We start from the raw sequence: 20,920 nt of genomic DNA, 5'->3' as shown, positions 1-20,920 counted from the left end.
AAAACTTGCGCCTTAAACTAATTTAGAAATTTTATATTTTTAGAATAAATCAATCAAATAAATGCTATAAAAGTTGCAAATCCAGAGAACTTGAAAATGATTTGTTGAGTTTAAGGCTACATTTCTATTTATTTTCATCAAGCCTAAGTTATAACCAGATGTTTCACTTCTGTAAGACAAATATTAATTGGCTGTACAGTAACTCAGTGATCAATAACTATTTCTTTGCAAAACTTTGCAGATAACAATGCAAATTTAAACCCCATGACCTAGTTTTCCATTTTTTTTGCTTACAATGTGTACAGTAAAATTTATGGCAGCCTATCAAATAGCAGGATGCCATTGTTTATGTTGCCATTACACGTGAAAACCAAATTGTTTATGCTTTTTTTTAAATTTTTGTTTAGTTACCGAAAATATTAAAAACATCAAATACATCCAACCTTTAGTAAAGTCCGAAAAAAACCAGACAGGATTTTATAACCATATTAATTGTAACTACGCCGTGCATGATTTTTTAATTAATGGGCCTCTCGAATACCTTCTCGCTCGCGTCCATTGTCAAGCTGGTGGGAATTTCGAAATAAAATTTCTCTGCCGGGAAATCTGATGGTTTGGAAATTTTTTATAATATGATGTAATAATCAGGGTTTGTGCTGCCTCCTGAAATTCCAGGAAATCCTGAAAAACTCATGAAATCTTAAAAACTGTAAAAACCTCCTGGAATACTCATGAAAAAAAAATAATTAAAAATCTCCTCGAATAATAATGACATTTTGAAAATTGTCATGAAATCTCATTACCAGTGCAAAACCCTATTGAAATTATTTGATTTTGTTCCGCCAATCACTGAATAATAGTTTTATGATGGGCGAGCGTAAGTGATACGTGTATCTACATTACTGCATCTGTGCGTATCCAGCTTCCGTAAATTTATCAATATATAGGTAGACACAAAATTTGATATAGAACTAGATCTATCGTTCTTTCAAATAGTTTTTGCAACGTTTGGAGTATGATATCATCTTTTCTACTATCGTGATTTTTTGTTTTTGGCTTAATTTCTTCTTGTGTTACTGCTAAATTTAGATTTAATCTAGACTAGAGCTGCATCAATTCGAGTGGAAAATGCCCAAAGTACACTTGTTCATTGAACACTGTGAGCTGGATAATATCAACTACAAATCATGGCTTCTGCAAGACTCTATTAGTGATAAGAAGGGCTATTGCAAATTTGCAAGAAATCCATCGATGTCACAAACACAGGAAAAGCAGCTGTAAAGTTGCATGCAAAATTGTAGAAGCATTCTCAGCATGCTACTTCATTGGGTTTCATCTCTATAATGTCATTTTCTGTTGTAAGAAAGAGGGATGCTCCATCCCCTTCAACATATTTGGTGCCAGAATCGCAGTCTGTAAATGAGCATGAATCTGGACTGTCCAGACCTGTCCAAGCTTCAATCAAGAAGCACATATTACCAATGACGACACCATCACTGCTGAAGTGTTATGGCCACTGAAAGTGGTACTTCAAGAGTTTCATGTGGCTTGCAAGAAATAAATATCATTTGGCCTTGGTCCACATTTTCAAGATCTGCTTAAAATCACAATAAAGAATGTGCAAGATGGCTATGTCCTCATGTAGAATCTATATATTTGTATATATTAACACTGTACATGGTGTAAATACAAAATGTGAATAGTCAGCGGTTTGATATAATGTATTATTAGGTAAGCTTTTTTATTTTTTATACAATTTGGGCTTTTTTTTTTTTTTTTTTAAATCTCCTGGAATTTTTTTAGAACTCCTGGAATTTTATTTTAACCTTTGAGCATGAACCTTGAATAATCTACTGTGAGATTTGGACTGGTCTCGCCAGTACTCATGGTCTAGATTAAAGTCTCTGGTACTGGCACAAGCAATAAAAAAGGCACTTCACCCATGATTGTGATTGTTGCTGGTGCTTTCCAGATTTGCCACTTTGATGATCACCCTCTGCAAATTAGCAGTTCTAGAAATTTATTTTTGCCATGAAGACTCAGAAGCCAATTTACTTTTATCTATTTTCTGCCAGGCATGCAAGGTTAGATGGTACAAGAACATAACACTTAAATTAACACTTAAAGTAAAGCACAAATACAGTGACAGACTGGGATAGACTAGTTTGAATGCATTAGTTTTTGTACAAGACATTTTTAGCAGGGTACCATTTTGCACGACTAAGCATTTATGAATGTCTTATTTAATCTACTCCACATCACTATGACATCTTGATCACTGCCACACAGTTTGTTTAATGCTAATTTGGCATAACTTGGCAGTGTAGTCTAGATTTTGTAATTTATTGATCAGTCCATACTTTTCCACTCAGAGACAAAATCATACAAAACGTTTTATTAACAAGCTTTTATGTAATATTGCACTAAAAAGTAGAAAATAAATAATACACTACTTCAGTACTATTTAAATAACTATAAAGAAAAGCGTGGGTCTCTTAGTGACCCACGCTTTTCTTTATAGTTATTTAAATAGTAGTGTATGATTTATTTTCTACTTTTTAGTGTAATATTACATAAAAGCTTGTTATTAAAGTTTTTAATGAATTTTTTTTCAGTACTTTACATGTTTTATTTACAATAGTTATATGACTAAAAACCATTGTCAATGTCAAGTTTATAGCTAAAGTTTCGGTAAAATATTATGGGATGGCATAGTCTAGTGGTAAAGAACTAGACTGCTGACCCAACTATAAAAACCATCGCGCTCCCATTGAACGTGATGACACGCTTTTGTTGTAGAGCCCTCCCTTGCTGCACGGCCGTCATGACGTGTGTGGATAGAACTGCCTACTAATTCGGTCCAAATTTTAATTAATTCATAAAAAACTAACTAGGCATCCAATTAAGTCAAATTTAATGTCATAATGCATTGTCTTCATGTCTTGACCCACGTACCAATTACGAACCGTATCTGTCAGTTAGAAGTGTCCGAATTATCTCTCCGGCGTTTCGATCTAGACAGACAGACTGATGAGGAAGTGAGTGTAATAAAAGCTTATAAAAATCTTTAAAAATTAATAGGATTTATTTACAATTCTCAAGAAATAAAATCATATTTTTTTCTTTCGATTCCACAGTCCATTAGAATTTTTCAAGAATTCTTTTTTTCTCTTGGTTTCCCTCTGAGAACAATGATTCTTTAAAGCATCTTTATGTTTCCGCTTATATGTCTGTAATGACAAGAGTAAAATATATTTTAAAAAGTTGACCAGAACAGCTCTAGAAAGCTAGTAGTTAATGTAAAAATGGCTACCTTTACTATTAGTGGCCTGATTTCTTCCCATCTTTGAAGCCAGTGTTCTTTAGTAAACCTGATCTCTTTTTGTCCTGCTTCTGAAGATAACATTTTCAAGAAAGTGGTCTAATCACTCATGCATCAAAAAATAAAGTTAACATAAAAAACTAATTTCAAATGAAGTAAGAACATTTAAAAATGGTGAAAACTTTAAATCAAATTCAAAGCTTATATGTGGGTGTAAGCCTAGAATAAATAGAATTGAAATGTTTCTTCAGAGTGAAACTCCGAAGAAAGAAAACTTTTTCTATCATCAGGGTTCCCACAATTTTTCAACCAGAAAATTCCATGCTATTTCAAGTATAAATTCATTCACACTTTGAAACCTAATCTAAAGAGTTGTAGAAATGTACACTGCAGTTTGTAACATATCTAAGTATTTAATTTTAGCACTTCCTATATTGAGTTTAATAAAGTATATAGTTAGCCAAAACTGTGTACTTAATAGTAATTCACACAAACAACAAACTGTAAATAGCAAATATTTTGCTTAAATAAAGACAAGAAGTTTGAAAAATCCACCTCAATCTATTATTGTACTATTTATATTTAATTCCTCGGTATAGCTAATATCTAAATTCTTTTTTTTTTCAAAATTGAACTTATTTAAACTATAATTATCATTTGCACTGTTTTCAATATTTATGCCATTTCTTAGAGGTACCTGTATTAATTTAAAAAAATTAATTCCTTTAAAAAATGAGCCTAATTGTAATGTTAACATTTGAGATTGACACTGAGATCAACCAGCTCAGATTCTAAGGCCTACTTTTTTATTTCAAGTAAATTCTGGAAAAATACTTGAATAAAAAACAACTGAGCCAAGCAGGCCTATAATAATAGGCAAGACATCAATAATATGTATGCTTTTCAAATAGTCTTGGACTATTAAAAATTGACACTATGGCATCTCCCCCCCCCCCCCCCCCCGCTCATCAACTAGACACTGTGGAGAGGTTTAGTTAGGTCCACCTATATACTACACGGCAAGTTCAGATAAGCCTAAAAAATCATGAGTAGTCTAAACTAAATTTGATACCAATCCTAAAAACAAAAACAAATGGGAAAAAAATGAAGTCTCGCCAATGTTGAGTAACCTTATGCTAGCATAGCAGTAGATGTACCATATACGCATCGTGATGGGCAGAAATCATATCAACAGTAAACAGGCTCCAGAGTCTTAATAATAAAAACAATTTCTAGAATCATGTCAAAAGTCTTGTTTTGCTTTTCTAACTTCAAACCCAGGCATTTTAAAACTCAAATTGTACTATCCCAGAAAGGGATAATTCGGAAAAGTGTCACCCCTGAAAAAAATTGTAGCAACGATCGCAAATTGTGGTTGATTTTAGTTTGCTCCAACACTGTGAGACTACTTCTGTGACCTTAACTCTAACCACCAACACTGTGAGACTACTTCTGTGACCTTAACTCTAACCACCAACACTGTGAGACTACTTCTGTGACCTTAACTCTAACCACCAACACTGTGAGACTACTTCTGTGACCTTAACTCTAACCACCAACACTGTGAGACTACTTCTGTGACCTTAACTCTAACCACCAATACAGTGAGACTACTTCTGTGACCTTAACTCTAACCACCAACACTGTGAGACTACTTCTGTGACCTTAACTCTAACCACCAACACTGTGAGACTACTTCTGTGACCTTAACTCTAACCACCAACACTGTGAGACTACTTCTGTGACCTTAACTCTAACCACCAACACTGTGAGACTACTTCTGTGACCTTAACTCTAACCACCAACACATAGACTACTTCTGTGACCTTAACTCTAACCACCAATACTGTGAGACTTCTGTGACCTTAACTCTAACCACCAACACTGTGAGACTACTTCTGTGACCTTAACTCTAACCACCAACACTGTGAGACTACTTCTGTGACCTTAACTCTAACCACCAATACTGTGAGACTACTTCTGTGACCTTAACTCTAACCACCAACACTGTGAAACTACTTCTGTGACCTTAACTCTAACCACCAACACTGTGAGACTACTTCTGTGACCTTAACTCTAACCACCAACACTGTGAGACTACTTCTGTGACCTTAACTCTAACCACCAACACTGTGAGACTACTTCTGTGACCTTAACTCTAACCACCAATACTGTGAGACTACTTCTGTGACCTTAACTCTAACCACCAACACTGTGAGACTACTTCTGTGACCTTAACTCTAACCACCAACACTGTGAGACTACTTCTGTGACCTTAACTCTAACCACCAACACTGTGAGACTACTTCTGTGACCTTAACTCTAACCACCAACACTGTGAGACTACTTCTGTGACCTTAACTCTAACCACCAACACTGTGAGACTACTTCTGTGACCTTAACTCTAACCACCAATACTGTGAGACTACTTCTGTGACCTTAACTCTAACCACCAACACTGTGAGACTACTTCTGTGACCTTAACTCTAACCACCAACACTGTGAGACTACTTCTGTGACCTTAACTCTAACCACCAACACTGTGAGACTACTTCTGTGACCTTAACTCTAACCACCAACACTGTGAGACTACTTCTGTGACCTTAACTCTAACCACCAACACTGTGAGACTACTTCTGTGACCTTAACTCTAACCACCAATACTGTGAGACTACTTCTGTGACCTTAACTCTAACCACCAACACTGTGAGACTACTTCTGTGACCTTAACTCTAACCACCAACACTGTGAGACTACTTCTGTGACCTTAACTCTAACCACCAATACTGTGAGACTACTTCTGTGACCTTAACTCTAACCACCAACACTGTGAGACTACTTCTGTGACCTTAACTCTAACCACCAACACTGTGAGACTACTTCTGTGACCTTAACTCTAACCACCAATACTGTGAGACTACTTCTGTGACCTTAACTCTAACCACCAACACTGTGAGACTACTTCTGTGACCTTAACTCTAACCACCAACACTGTGAGACTACTTCTGTGACCTTAACTCTAACCACCAATACTGTGAGACTACTTCTGTGACCTTAACTCTAACCACCAACACTGTGAGACTACTTCTGTGACCTTAACTCTAACCACCAACACTGTGAGACTACTTCTGTGACCTTAACTCTAACCACCAACACTGTGAGACTACTTCTGTGACCTTAACTCTAACCACCAATACTGTGAGACTACTTCTGTGACCTTAACTCTAACCACCAACACTGTGAGACTACTTCTGTGACCTTAACTCTAACCACCAACACTGTGAGACTACTTCTGTGACCTTAACTCTAACCACCAACACTGTGAGACTACTTCTGTGACCTTAACTCTAACCACCAATACTGTGAGACTACTTCTGTGACCTTAACTCTAACCACCAACACTGTGAGACTACTTCTGTGACCTTAACTCTAACCACCAACACTGTGAGACTACTTCTGTGACCTTAACTCTAACCACCAATACTGTGAGACTACTTCTGTGACCTTAACTCTAACCACCAACACTGTGAGACTACTTCTGTGACCTTAACTCTAACCACCAACACTGTGAGACTACTTCTGTGACCTTAACTCTAACCACCAATACTGTGAGACTACTTCTGTGACCTTAACTCTAACCACCAACACTGTGAGACTACTTCTGTGACCTTAACTCTAACCACCAACACTGTGAGACTACTTCTGTGACCTTAACTCTAACCACCAATACTGTGAGACTACTTCTGTGACCTTAACTCTAACCACCAACACTGTGAGACTACTTCTGTGACCTTAACTCTAACCACCAACACTGTGAGACTACTTCTGTGACCTTAACTCTAACCACCAACACTGTGAGACTACTTCTGTGACCTTAACTCTAACCACCAATACTGTGAGACTACTTCTGTGACCTTAACTCTAACCACCAACACTGTGAGACTACTTCTGTGACCTTAACTCTAACCACCAACACTGTGAGACTACTTCTGTGACCTTAACTCTAACCACCAACACTGTGAGACTACTTCTGTGACCTTAACTCTAACCACCAATACTGTGAGACTACTTCTGTGACCTTAACTCTAACCACCAACACTGTGAAACTACTTCTGTGACCTTAACTCTAACCACCAACACTGTGAGACTACTTCTGTGACCTTAACTCTAACCACCAACACATAGACTACTTCTGTGACCTTAACTCTAACCACCAATACTGTGAGACTTCTGTGACCTTAACTCTAACCACCAACACTGTGAGACTACTTCTGTGACCTTAACTCTAACCACCAACACTGTGAGACTACTTCTGTGACCTTAAATCTAACCACCAACACTGTGAGACTACTTCTGTGACCTTAACTCTAACCACCAACACTGTGAGACTACTTCTGTGACCTTAACTCTAACCACCAATACTGTGAGACTACTTCTATGACCTTAACTCTAACCACCAACACTGTGAGACTACTTCTGTGACCTTAACTCTAACCACCAATACTGTGAGACTACTTCTGTGACCTTAACTCTAACCACCAACACTGTGAGACTACTTCTGTGACCTTAACTCTAACCACCAACACATAGACTACTTCTGTGACCTTAACTCTAACCACCAGAACTGAGACTACTTCTGTGACCTTAACTCTAACCACCAACACTGTGAGACTACTTCTGTGACCTTAACTCTAACCACCAATACTGTGAGACTACTTCTGTGACCTTAACTCTAACCACCAACACTGTGAGACTACTTCTGTGACCTTAACTCTAACCACCAACACTGTGAGACTACTTCTGTGACCTTAACTCTAACCACCAGAACTGAGACTACTTCTGTGACCTTAACTCTAACCACCAACACATAGACTACTTCTGTGACCTTAACTCTAACCACCAATACTGTGAGACTACTTCTGTGACCTTAACTCTAACCACCAACACTGTGAGACTACTTCTGTGACCTTAACTCTAACCACCAACACATAGACTACTTCTGTGACCTTAACTCTAACCACCAATACTGTGAGACTACTTCTGTGACCTTAACTCTAACCACCAATACTGTGAGACTACTTCTGTGACCTTAACTCTAACCACCAACACTGTGAGACTACTTCTGTGACCTTAACTCTAACCACCAATACTGTGAGACTACTTCTGTGACCTTAACTCTAACCACCAGAACTGGAGAGAGTACATTATGCTAGGCTCATGCTTAGCCCAAATCCTCGAGATATTTGGGGGATGAAAAGAATTCCAGACTATTCATCGGATTTCCCGGCTTTCCCAGGCGGGAAATTTCAAGTTAAAATTCCCAGAATTCTTCCGGATCTGTGGGAACCCTGTATCAATCAATGTGGTGTAACATTTAGGTACGTCCCAGAATTCTTCCGGATCTGTGGGAACCCTGTATCAATCAATGTGGTGTAACATTTAGGTACGTCCCAGAATTCTTCAGGATCTGTGGGAACCCTGTATCAATCAATGTGGTGTAACATTTAGGTACGTCCCAGAATTCTTCCGGATCTGTGGGAACCCTGTATCAATCAATGCGGTGTAACATTTAGGTACGTTGTAAGCGCTCAACACAACATTTTAATGGAGTCTTCTTGGAGACCCCAAATGCCTATGTGTATGGAATGGTATGGAGTCATTCCCTGTCAGTTGTTTTATAGATTACATAAAGTGAAATGAAAAATTGCTTGGTAACAAAGCATTGCCTTTACATGCCTTTATCTGCGCTCACCACTCCCACCACCCTAAAAAAACTGTAAATGCCATAAAGTGTACCCAAATCTAAACAGTTCCTCAAAAGGTCACCATTTTCAGAAGTTGTGTAAATGCCATAAAGTGTACCCAAATCTAAACACTTACTCAAAAGGTCACCATTTTCAGAAGTTGTGTAAATGCCATAAAGTGTACCCAAATCTAAACACTTACTCAAAAGGTCACCATTTTCAGAAGTTGTGTAAATGCCATAAAGTGTACCCAAATCTTAACACTTACTCAAAAGGTCACCATTTTCAGAAGTTGTGTAAATGCCATAAAGTGTACCCAAATCTTAACACTTACTCAAAAGGTCACCATTTTCAGAAGTTGTGTAAATGCCATAAAGTGTACCCAAATCTTAACACTTACTCAAAAGGTCACCATTTTCAGAAGTTGTGTAAATGCCATAAAGTGTACCCAAATCTTAACACTTACTCAAAAGGTCACCATTTTCAGAAGTTGTGTAAATGCCATAAAGTGTACCCAAATCTTAACACTTACTCAAAAGGTCACCATTTTCAGAAGTTGTGTAAATGCCATAAAGTGTACCCAAATCTTAACACTTACTCAAAAGGTCACCATTTTCAGAAGTTGCATCCACCAACGACGGCCTGGAAAAAAAATGTCCTTGTTTAAACACAAATTGATAGAAACTGATGTCAAAATGTCCTTGTACACAAGTTGATAGAAACTGATGTCAAAATGTCCTTGTTTAAACACAAATTGATAGAAACTGATGTCAAAATGTCCTTGTTTAAACACAAATTGATAGAAACTGATGTCAAAATGTCCTTGTTTAAACACAAATTGATAGAAACTGATGTCAAAATGTCCTTGTACACAAGTTGATAGAAACTGATGTCAAAATGTCCTTGTTTAAACACAAATTGATAGAAACTGATGTCAAAATGTCCTTGTACACAAGTTGATAGAAACTGATGTCAAAATGTCCTTGTTTAAACACAAATTGATAGAAACTGATGTCAAAATGTCCTTGTTTAAACACAAATTGATAGAAACTGATGTCAAAATGTCCTTGTTTAAACACAAATTGATAGAAACTGATGTCAAAATGTCCTTGTTTAAACACAAATTGATAGAAACTGATGTCAAAATGTCCTTGTTTAAACACAAATTGATAGAAACTGATGTCAAAATGTCCTTGTTTAAACACAAATTGATAGAAACTGATGTCAAAATGTCCTTGTTTAAACACAAATTGATAGAAACTGATGTCAAAATGTCCTTGTTTAAACACAAATTGATAGAAACTGATGTCAAAATGTCCTTGTTTAAACACAAATTGATAGAAACTGATGTCAAAATGTCCTTGTTTAAACACAAATTGATAGAAACTGATGTCAAAATGTCCTTGTACACAAGTTGATAGAAACTGATGTCAAAATGTCCTTGTTTAAACACAAATTGATAGAAACTGATGTCAAAATGTCCTTGTTTAAACACAAATTGATAGAAACTGATGTCAAAATGTCCTTGTTTAAACACAAATTGATAGAAACTGATGTCAAAATGTCCTTGTTTAAACACAAATTGATAGAAACTGATGTCAAAATGTCCTTGTTTAAACACAAATTGATAGAAACTGATGTCAAAATGTCCTTGTTTAAACACAAATTGATAGAAACTGATGTCAAAATGTCCTTGTTTAAACACAAATTGATAGAAACTGATGTCAAAATGTCCTTGTTTAAACACAAATTGATAGAAACTGATGTCAAAATGTCCTTGTTTAAACACAAATTGATAGAAACTGATGTCAAAATGTCCTTGTACACAAGTTGATAGAAACTGATGTCAAAATGTCCTTGTTTAAACACAAATTGAAAGAAACTGATGTCAAAATGTCCTTGTTTAAACACAAATTGATAGAAACTGATGTCAAAATGTCCTTGTTTAAACACAAATTGATAGAAACTGATGTCAAAATGTCCTTGTTTAAACACAAATTGATAGAAACTGATGTCAAAATGTCCTTGTTTAAACACAGATAGAAACTGATGTCAAAATGTCCTTGTTTAAACACAAATTGATAGAAACTGATGTCAAAATGTCCTTGTTTAAACACAAATTGATAGAAACTGATGTCAAAATGTCCTTGTTTAAACACAAATTGATAGAAACTGATGTCAAAATGTCCTTGTACACAAGTTGATAGAAACTGATGTCAAAATGTCCTTGTTTAAACACAAATTGATAGAAACTGATGTCAAAATGTCCTTGTTTAAACACAAATTGATAGAAACTGATGTCAAAATGTCCTTGTTTAAACACAAATTGATAGAAACTGATGTCAAAATGTCCTTGTTTAAACACAAATTGATAGAAACTGATGTCAAAATGTCCTTGTTTAAACACAAATTGATAGAAACTGATGTCAAAATGTCCTTGTTTAAACACAAATTGATAGAAACTGATGTCAAAATGTCCTTGTTTAAACACAAATTGATAGAAACTGATGTCAAAATGTCCTTGTTTAAACACAAATTGATAGAAACTGATGTCAAAATGTCCTTGTACACAAGTTGATAGAAACTGATGTCAAAATGTCCTTGTTTAAACACAAATTGATAGAAACTGATGTCAAAATGTCCTTGTTTAAACACAAATTGATAGAAACTGATGTCAAAATGTCCTTGTTTAAACACAAATTGATAGAAACTGATGTCAAAATGTCCTTGTACACAAGTTGATAGAAACTGATGTCAAAATGTCCTTGTTTAAACACAAATTGATAGAAACTGATGTCAAAATGTCCTTGTTTAAACACAAATTGATAGAAACTGATGTCAAAATGTCCTTGTTTAAACACAAATTGATAGAAACTGATGTCAAAATGTCCTTGTACACAAGTTGATAGAAACTGATGTCAAAATGTCCTTGTTTAAACACAAATTGATAGAAACTGATGTCAAAATGTCCTTGTTTAAACACAAATTGATAGAAACTGATGTCAAAATGTCCTTGTTTAAACACAAATTGATAGAAACTGATGTCAAAATGACCTTGTTTAAACACAAATTGATAGAAACTGATGTCAAAATGTCCTTGTTTAAACACAAATTGATAGAAACTGATGTCAAAATGTCCTTGTACACAAGTTGATAGAAACTGATGTCAAAATGAAATTTTGTTCACCCAACTCAAGTACCTTCAATCTGTATTGGCTGACCAGAAAAAAGTTGGTTCAGGAAGTTTTAGGAGAGCAACAAGAAACTTACTCATATCTCTGGCAGCCAGGGTTGTCACTCTCTCCTTCAGAATCTGATGGCTCTTGTTGCGGGTTGTCACTCTCTCCTTCAGAATCGGATGGCTCTTGTTGCGTGAGGTTGTCTGAACCACCTGAAAACATTCCAGATTGAACAACTTTCATGCTCCTCACTCTATCACTATACGCTTATAACTGTTGGTACGGCTCAAGTTTTTAGGGATTAAAAAAACTGAGTAGATTTTGATGGCACAAGGCAAAAAATGTGGGCTGCCACTTGCACTTGGTATATTGTGTTTACTCAATGAGTGCTATGCCATACATAAAACAGATAATTGAAAAAGGTTCCTAACCCTCATAGTTATTCAAATGTGCATGATCTAAAATGTCTATTGTTAAGGTGGGATTCATCCCCCATGTGGATGTCCAAAAAAAAAATTCAATAGTCCTCTTAAACTTAATAAGTTTAAGAGGACTATTGAATTTTAAAAAACTTAATTCCAACATATTTCAAGTTCAGGGACACATAAGTGTATACCTAGATATGCTAATAATATACTTTTTATGATTTATTCTTTATCCAAATGGAAGTTATGGTTGAAAATGCTAGAATTGATTGAAAAAGTAAATAGATTTTAAGTATTATTTTTGTGGGTGCTACATAGCTGACAAAAGATTTATTCACAAAGCTTGTGAGATGCAATTGGTTTACTGAGCACATGTAATATGGTTCAACCCACAGAGACAACAAACCTGTGATAGTGCCAGCCTCAAGTTGAGCTGACTTGGTCGTAGTGCCAGCATCAAGTTGAGCTGACTTGGTCGTAGTGCCAGCATCAAGTTGAGCTGACTTTGTCGTAGTGCCAGCATCAAGTTGAGCTGACTTGCTCGTAGTGCCAGCATCAAGTTGAGCTGACTTGGTCGTAGTGCCAGCATCAAGTTGAGCTGACTTGGTCGTAGTGCCAGCATCAAGTTGAGCTGACTTAGTGAAAAGTCCAGACAAGCCAGAGGTGGAAGGGAGATCTGCAGAGAAAAATAATCACGTTGTTACTAATATTTTAATGTTAAAAATATAAATATTTTTAGTAACAAGCTTATATTTTTTATTTTGCACTAAAAATAATAAAATAAATGATTTTCTTTCAATAAATATAAAAGGCGCCACATTTAAATAACTCAAAGAAAATATGCTGGAGGCTAATTAAATTTTAGATCTAGTTAGGGAATTCATAATAGAATATAGTGACCCACCGTTTTCTTTTTAGTTTTTTAAAAACTTGTTATTAAAACATGTTTTTAGTAATTTTAAAAAAAATTCTTTAAAAAATGAATAGAATTGGGGTAGCTAAAAATTGCACACCAGATAAACAATGTACTTTAATAGCATTGGAAATACAGGACTCTTCAATTAAATTTAAAAATGTAATTAAGTCAAATCTTATGCCACATTGCATTGTCATTAAGTCTTGACATACATGCTAAGTTTATAATTACAAAACTGTCAGAACTTAATGAACAGTCTGTTATATTTAACCATTTGACAAACAGATTTTTTTTTACCTGAACTTTTCCCTTCCTCAGGGTCCACCTGCGGGTGAGGAAACTGATCTAAGAGAGAGAAACCTGCCTCGACATGACTCTTCTCTTCAAACAGGCTGACTAGTGATGAGGTCAGCCTGACACTGGATTTCACATCTTGCACTCTACAAATAAAAAACATCAAGCCAATGGCAGGAGAAATTTTGTCATGTCTGTCATGGTTAAACACTGACTTCTTGCAACCATCTTCATTATGACCCCCACTTTCTTTTCTCCACCCTCCCCCACTTTTTTATTTTTAAAAAACTTTTCAGCGTGTTGGCCTATGGTCATCTGACTAAGTGCCCAATCACAACATAACAACACAAAATATGTGGGGCAGGTGTTGTTAGTGGTCACTTGACACACACCATGCTGATCTAACACACACACCATGCTGATCTAACACACACACCATGCTGATCTAACACACACACCATGCTGATCTAACACACACACACCATGCTGATCTAACACACACACCATGCTGATCTAACACACACACCATGCTGATCTAACACACACACACCATGCTGATCTAACACACACACACCATGCTGATCTAACACACACACCATGCTGATCTAACACACACACACCATGCTGATCTAACACACACACCATGCTGATCTAACACACACACCATGCTGATCTAACACACACACCATGCTGATCTAACACACACACCATGCTGATCTAACACACACACACCATGCTGATCTAACACACACACCATGCTGATCTAACACACACACATCATGCTGATCTAACACACACACACCATGCTGATCTAACACACACACCATGCTGATCTAACACACACACCATGCTGATCTAACACACACACCATGCTGATCTAACACACACACCATGCTGATCTAACACACACACACCATGCTGATCTAACACACACACACCATGCTGATCTAACACACACACCATGCTGATCTAACACACACACCATGCTGATCTAACACACACACACCATGCTGATCTAACACACACACACCATGCTGATCTAACACACACACCATGCTGATCTAACACACACACCATGCTGATCTAACACACACACCATGCTGATCTAACACACACACCATGCTGATCTAACACACACACCATGCTGATCTAACACACACACCATGCTGATCTAACACACACACCATGCTGATCTAACACACACACCATGCTGATCTAACACACACACCATGCTGATCTAACACACACCTTGCTGATACCACACAAGTGTACTATTAATAACTGTGTTATGCCCACATAAGTGTACTATTAATAACTGTGTTATGCCATTAATTAAAGGGTTTAAACACTTACACAGACAAACGGTTATTAGAACTAGGTACTTTAGAATTATCATATTACAATTACAGGCTTTAAACTCAAGCATTTATTTGACACAGACACCATTACCATTTGACACAGACACCATTACCATTTGACACAGACACCATTTGACACAGACACCATTACCATTTGACACAGACACCATTACCATTTGACACAGACACCATTTGACACAGACACCATTACCATTTGACACAGACACCATTACCATTTGACACAGACACCATTTGACACAGACACCATTACCATTTGACACAGACACCATTTGACACAGACACCATTACCATTTGACACAGACACCATTACCATTTGACACAGACACCATTTGACACAGACACCATTACCATTTGACACAGACACCATTACCATTTGACACAGACACCATTACCATTTGACACAGACACCATTACCATTTGAAACAGACACCATTACCATTTGACACAGACACCATTACCATTTGACACAGACACCATTACCATTTGACACAGACACCATTACCATTTGACACAGACACCATTACCATTTGACACAGACACCATTACCATTTGACAGACACCATTAGCATTTGACACAGACACCATTACCATTTGACACAGACACCATTACCATTTGACACAGACACCATTACCATTTGACAGACACCATTACCATTTGACAGACACCATTACCATTTGACAGACACCATTACCATTTGACAGACACCATTACCATTTGACACAGACACCATTACCATTTGACACAGACACCATTACCATTTGACAGACACCATTACCATTTGACACAGACACCATTACCATTTGACAGACACCATTACCATTTGACAGACACCAATACCATTTGACACAGACACCATTAGCAACTGACATCTTTGAGCAATTACCCAATGAGAAAAAGTCTGTCTGAACCAACAGCAGACAACTTACTTTGTTTTGTCTGTCTGGTCTGGGTCTATTGATTGTTTGACAGCATTAGATGTGTCTGTCTTTCCCTCAGCTGTCTGTGTTCCATTCAACTGTGGGCTAGCTTTGATTTTTCTAAGGAAGAAAACATTCAACTCAAACTTAGTAATTAAACTTATTTGATTCAAGCTGAGGCTTGATTAGACAAAAACTAATACAAGTCATATTAGACAAAAGCTAATACAAGTCATATTAGACAAAAGCTAATACAAGTCATATTAGACAAAAGCTAATACAAGTCATATTAGACAAAAGCTAATACAAGTCATATTAGACAAAAGCTAATACAAGTCATATTAGACAAAAGCTAATACAAGTCATATTAGACTAAAGCTAATACAAGTCATATTTGATAAAAGCTAATACAAGTCATATTAGACAAAAGCTAATACAAGTCATATTAGACAAAAGTCATTACAAGTTGTCTCACATTAAAAAATGAAATGGATTCTGTGCCTCTATGTTTGGGGATGACATGCATATAGTAAAAAACTCGACTTTATCGCCATTGTGTAATATTTTTAGTGTTTATTTTTTTACTCAAATCTAAATTGATGATTAAAAAAAACTCAATATTGCTTATTTTCAACCTGTTCCTTACAGAAAGGTTTTTCAGAGGCCAGTGCAGGACCTGGATGTGATGGCTAGTGTTTGAGAAAAGCTAAAATAAAACACATCAGTCCAAGCTTGGAGTAGTTGAGTGTTAGTGTCACAAAACCTACTGCATCAAATCCCTTCACAAAACCTACTGCATCAAGTCCCTTCACAAAACCTACTGCATCAAGTCCCTTCACAAAACCTACTGCATCAAGTCCCTTCACAAAACCTACTGCATCAAGTCCCTTCACAAAACCTACTGCATCAAGTCCCTTCACAAAACCTACTGCATCAAGTCCCTTCACAAAACCTACTGCATCAAGTCCCTTCACAAAACCTACTGCATCAAGTCCCTTCACAAAACCTACTGCATCAAGTCCCTTCACAAAACCTACTGTTTCAAGTCCCTGGGCTTGTTGACAATGTTGGGCTTGTCTACCTTCAATTTTGTTGGATCAAAACGAACTGTGTTCATATCTCTGGAAAAATGAATTGAAACTTGTCTGGTCAGATGGAAGTTGTCATGGCATTCACATGACAGTTGTCATGGCATTCAGATGACAGTTGTCATGGCATTCACATGACAGTTGTCATGGCATTCACATGACAGTTGTCATGGCATTCACATGACAGTTGTCATGGCATTCACATGACAGTTGTCATGGCATTCACATGACAGTTGTCATGGCATTCACATGACATTTGTCATGGCATTCACATGACAGTTGTCATGGCATTTACAAGACAGTTGTCATGGCATGCACTGAAAAAATCAAATGATTCAAATGCATATAGGCACTTACATGATAGATTTAGTGTTCCTCTTAATTTGATCAGAAAACTTATCCAGGACTCTCTTGCCAACAACACTTTCCAGAACTTTCAGACTGGCAGCCTTTTCTTCAGCTAAACTCTGATCACCTGTAGAAACTTCTAGGAATAGAATTCTTGTCTCAGTTCTTTTATCTAGTTTGTTAGATGTGTCATGGTAGAATTACCCATAGTTTGTCATGTGTCACCTGTAGTTTGTCATGTGTCACCTGTAGTTTGTTTGTCATGTGTCACCTGTAGTTTGTTTGTCATGTGTCACCTGTAGTTTGTTTGTCATGTGTCACCTGTAGTTTGTTTGTCATGTGTCACCTGTAGTTTGTTTGTCATGTGTCACCTGTAGTTTGTCGTGTGTCACCTGTAGTTTGTCATGTGTCACCTGTAGGTTGTCATGTGTCACCTGTAGTTTGTTTGTCATGTGTCACCTGTAGTTTGTTTGTCATGTGTCACCTGTAGTTTGTCATGTGTCACCTGTAGTTTGTAATGTGTCACCTGTAGTTTGTCATGTGTCACCTGTAGTTTGTCATGTGTCACCTGTAGTTTGTCATGTGTCACCTTTAGTTTGTCATGTTTCACCTGTAGTTTGTCATGTTTCACCAGTAGTTTGTCATGTGTCACCTGTAGTCTGTCATGTGTCACCTGTAGTCTGTCATGTGTCACCTGTAGTTTGTCATGTGTCACCTGTAGTTTGTCATGTGTCACCTGTAGTCTGTCATGTGTCACCTGTAGTCTGTCATGTGTCACCTGTAGTTTGTCATGTGTCACCTGTAGTTTGTCATGTGTCACCTGTAGTTTGTCATGTGTCACCTGTAGTTTGTCATGTGTCACCAGTAGTTTGTCATGTGTCACCTGTAGTTTGTCATGTGTCACCTGTAGTTTGTCATGTGTCACCTGTAGTTTGTCATGTGTCACCTGTAGTTTGTCGTGTGTCACCTGTAGTTTGTCGTGTGTCACCTGTAGTTTGTCATGTGTCACCTGTAGTTTGTCATGTGTCACCTGTAGTTTGTTTGTCATGTGTCACCTGTAGTTTGTCATGTGTCACCTGCAGTTTGTCATGTGTCACCTGTAGTTTGTCATGTGTCACCTGTAGTTTGTCATGTGTCACCTGTAGTTTGTCATGTGTCACCTGTAGTTTGTCATGTGTCACCTGTAGTTTGTCATGTGTCACCTGTAGTTTGTCATGTGTCACCTGTAGTTTGTCATGTGTCACCTGTAGTTTGTCATGTGTCACCTGTAGTTTGTTTGTCATGTGTCACCTGTAGTTTGTCGTGTGTCACCTGTAGTTTGTCATGTGTCACCTGTAGTTTGTCGTGTGTCACCTGTAGGTTGTCATGTGTCACCTGTAGTTTGTTTGTCATGTGTCACCTGTAGTTTGTCGTGTGTCACCTGTAGTTTGTCGTGTGTCACCTGTAGTTTGTCATGTGTCACCTGTAGTTTGTCATGTGTCACCTGTAGTTTGTCATGTGTCACCTGTAGTTTGTTTGTCATGTGTCACCTGTAGTTTGTTTGTCATGTGTCACCTGTAGTTTGTCATGTGTCACCTGTAGTTAGTTTGTCATGTGTCACCTGTAGTTTGTCGTGTGTCACCTGTAGTTTGTCATGTGTCACCTGTAGTTTGTCGTGTGTCACCTGTAGTTTGTCATGTGTCACCTGTAGTTTGTCATGTGTCACCTGTAGTTTGTCATGTTTCACCTGTAGTTTGTCGTGTGTCACCTGTAGTTTGTCATGTGTCACCTGTAGTTTGTCATGTGTCACCTGTAGTTTGTCATGTTTCACCTGAAGTTTGTCATGTGTCACCTGTAGTTTGTCATGTGTCACCTGTAGTTTGTCATGTGTCACCTGTAGTTTGTCATGTCTCACCTGTAGTTTGTCGTGTGTCACCTGTAGTTTGTCATGTGTCACCTGTAGTTTGTCATGTGTCACCTGTAGTTTGTCGTGTGTCACCTGTAGTTTGTCATGTGTCACCTGTAGTTTGTCGTGTGTCACCTGTAGTTTGTCATGTGTCACCTGTAGTTTGTCATGTGTCACCTGTAGTTTGTCGTGTGTCACCTGTAGGTTGTCATGTGTCACCTGTAGTTTGTCATGTGTCACCTGTAGTTTGTCGTGTGTCACCTGTAGTTTGTCGTGTGTCACCTGTAGTTTGTCATGTGTCACCTGTAGTTTGTCATGTTTCACCAGTAGTTTGTCATGTGTCATCTGTAGTTTGTCGTGTGTCACCTGTAGTTTGTTTGTCATGTGTCACCTGTAGTATGTCATGTGTCACCTGTAGTTTGTCATGTGTCACCTGTGGTTTGTTTGTCATGTGTCACCTGTAGTTTGTCATGTGTCACCTGTAGTTTGTCATGTTTCACCAGTAGTTTGTCATGTGTCACCTGTAGTTTGTCGTGTGTCACCTGTAGTTTGTCATGTGTCACCTGTGGTTTGTTTGTCATGTGTCACCTGTAGTTTGTTTGTCATGTGTCACCTGTAGTTTGTCATGTTTCACCAGTAGTTTGTCATGTGTCACCTGTAGTTTGTCATGTGTCACCAGTTGTTTGTCATGTGTCACCTGTAGTTTGTCGTGTGTCACCTGTAGTTTGTCGTGTGTCACCTGTAGTTTGTTTGTCATGTGTCACCTGTAGTTTGTCGTGTGTCACCTGTAGTTTGTCGTGTGTCACCTGTAGTCTGTCATGTGTCACCTGTAGTTTGTCATGTGTCACCTGTAGTTTGTCAGGTGTCACCTGTAGTTTGTCATGTGTCACCTGTAGTTTGTTTGTCATGTGTCACCTGTAGTTTGTTTGTCATGTGTCACCTGTAGTTTGTCATGTGTCACCTGTAGTTTGTCATGTTTCACCAGTAGTTTGTCATGTGTCACCTGTAGTTTGTCATGTGTCACCAGTTGTTTGTCATGTGTCACCTGTAGTTTGTCGTGTGTCACCTGTAGTTTGTCGTGTGTCACCTGTAGTTTGTTTGTCATGTGTCACCTGTAGTTTGTCGTGTGTCACCTGTAGTTTGTCGTGTGTCACCTGTAGTCTGTCATGTGTCACCTGTAGTTTGTCATGTGTCACCTGTAGTTTGTCAGGTGTCACCTGTAGTTTGTCATGTGTCACCTGTAGTTTGTTTGTCATGTGTCACCTGTAGTTTGTTTGTCATGTGTCACCTGTAGTTTGTCATGTGTCACCTGTAGTTTGTCATGTGTCACCTGTAGTTTGTCATGTGTCACCTGTAGTTTGTCATGTTTCACCTGTAGTTTGTCATGTGTCACCTGTAGTTTGTCATGTGTCACCTGTAGTT

At 37.6% G+C, this 20,920-nt stretch overlaps 1 protein-coding gene across 3 annotated transcripts in view; it reads right to left on the bottom strand.

The window, feature by feature from the left end:
* Positions 1-3,066: 3,066 nt before the first annotated feature.
* The window catches only part of LOC131930108 (uncharacterized), a 35,974-nt gene continuing 18,120 nt past the window's right edge, over positions 3,067-20,920 (bottom strand). The window contains exons 10-19 of one of the 3 annotated variants that reach the window (XM_059286479.1): positions 17,623-17,752; positions 17,215-17,298; positions 16,187-16,297; positions 13,884-14,026; positions 13,077-13,346; positions 12,440-12,457; positions 12,337-12,397; positions 9,665-9,708; positions 3,314-3,393; positions 3,067-3,230 (exon numbers count right to left, since the gene is read on the bottom strand). In XM_059286479.1, coding sequence (XP_059142462.1) covers positions 3,111-3,230; positions 3,314-3,393; positions 9,665-9,708; positions 12,337-12,397; positions 12,440-12,457; positions 13,077-13,346; positions 13,884-14,026; positions 16,187-16,297; positions 17,215-17,298; positions 17,623-17,752 — 1,061 coding nt within the window. In that variant the 3' untranslated portion in view covers positions 3,067-3,110. Of the gene's footprint in view, positions 3,231-3,313; positions 3,394-9,664; positions 9,709-12,336; positions 12,458-13,076; positions 13,347-13,883; positions 14,027-16,186; positions 16,298-17,214; positions 17,299-17,622; positions 17,753-20,920 lie in introns of all 3 variants that reach the window. The other 2 variants (XM_059286477.1, XM_059286478.1) reach the window with 2 other exon arrangements.

The sequence above is a fragment of the Physella acuta genome, unplaced genomic scaffold (genome assembly GCF_028476545.2).
Source record: "Physella acuta isolate Inbredline_101_S28 unplaced genomic scaffold, ASM2847654v3 ptg001718l, whole genome shotgun sequence".
NCBI classification, from domain to species: Eukaryota; Metazoa; Mollusca; class Gastropoda; family Physidae; genus Physella; species Physella acuta.
The sequence above is the reverse complement of the archived record's forward strand: the minus strand, read 5'-3'. Positions and strand labels throughout refer to the sequence as shown.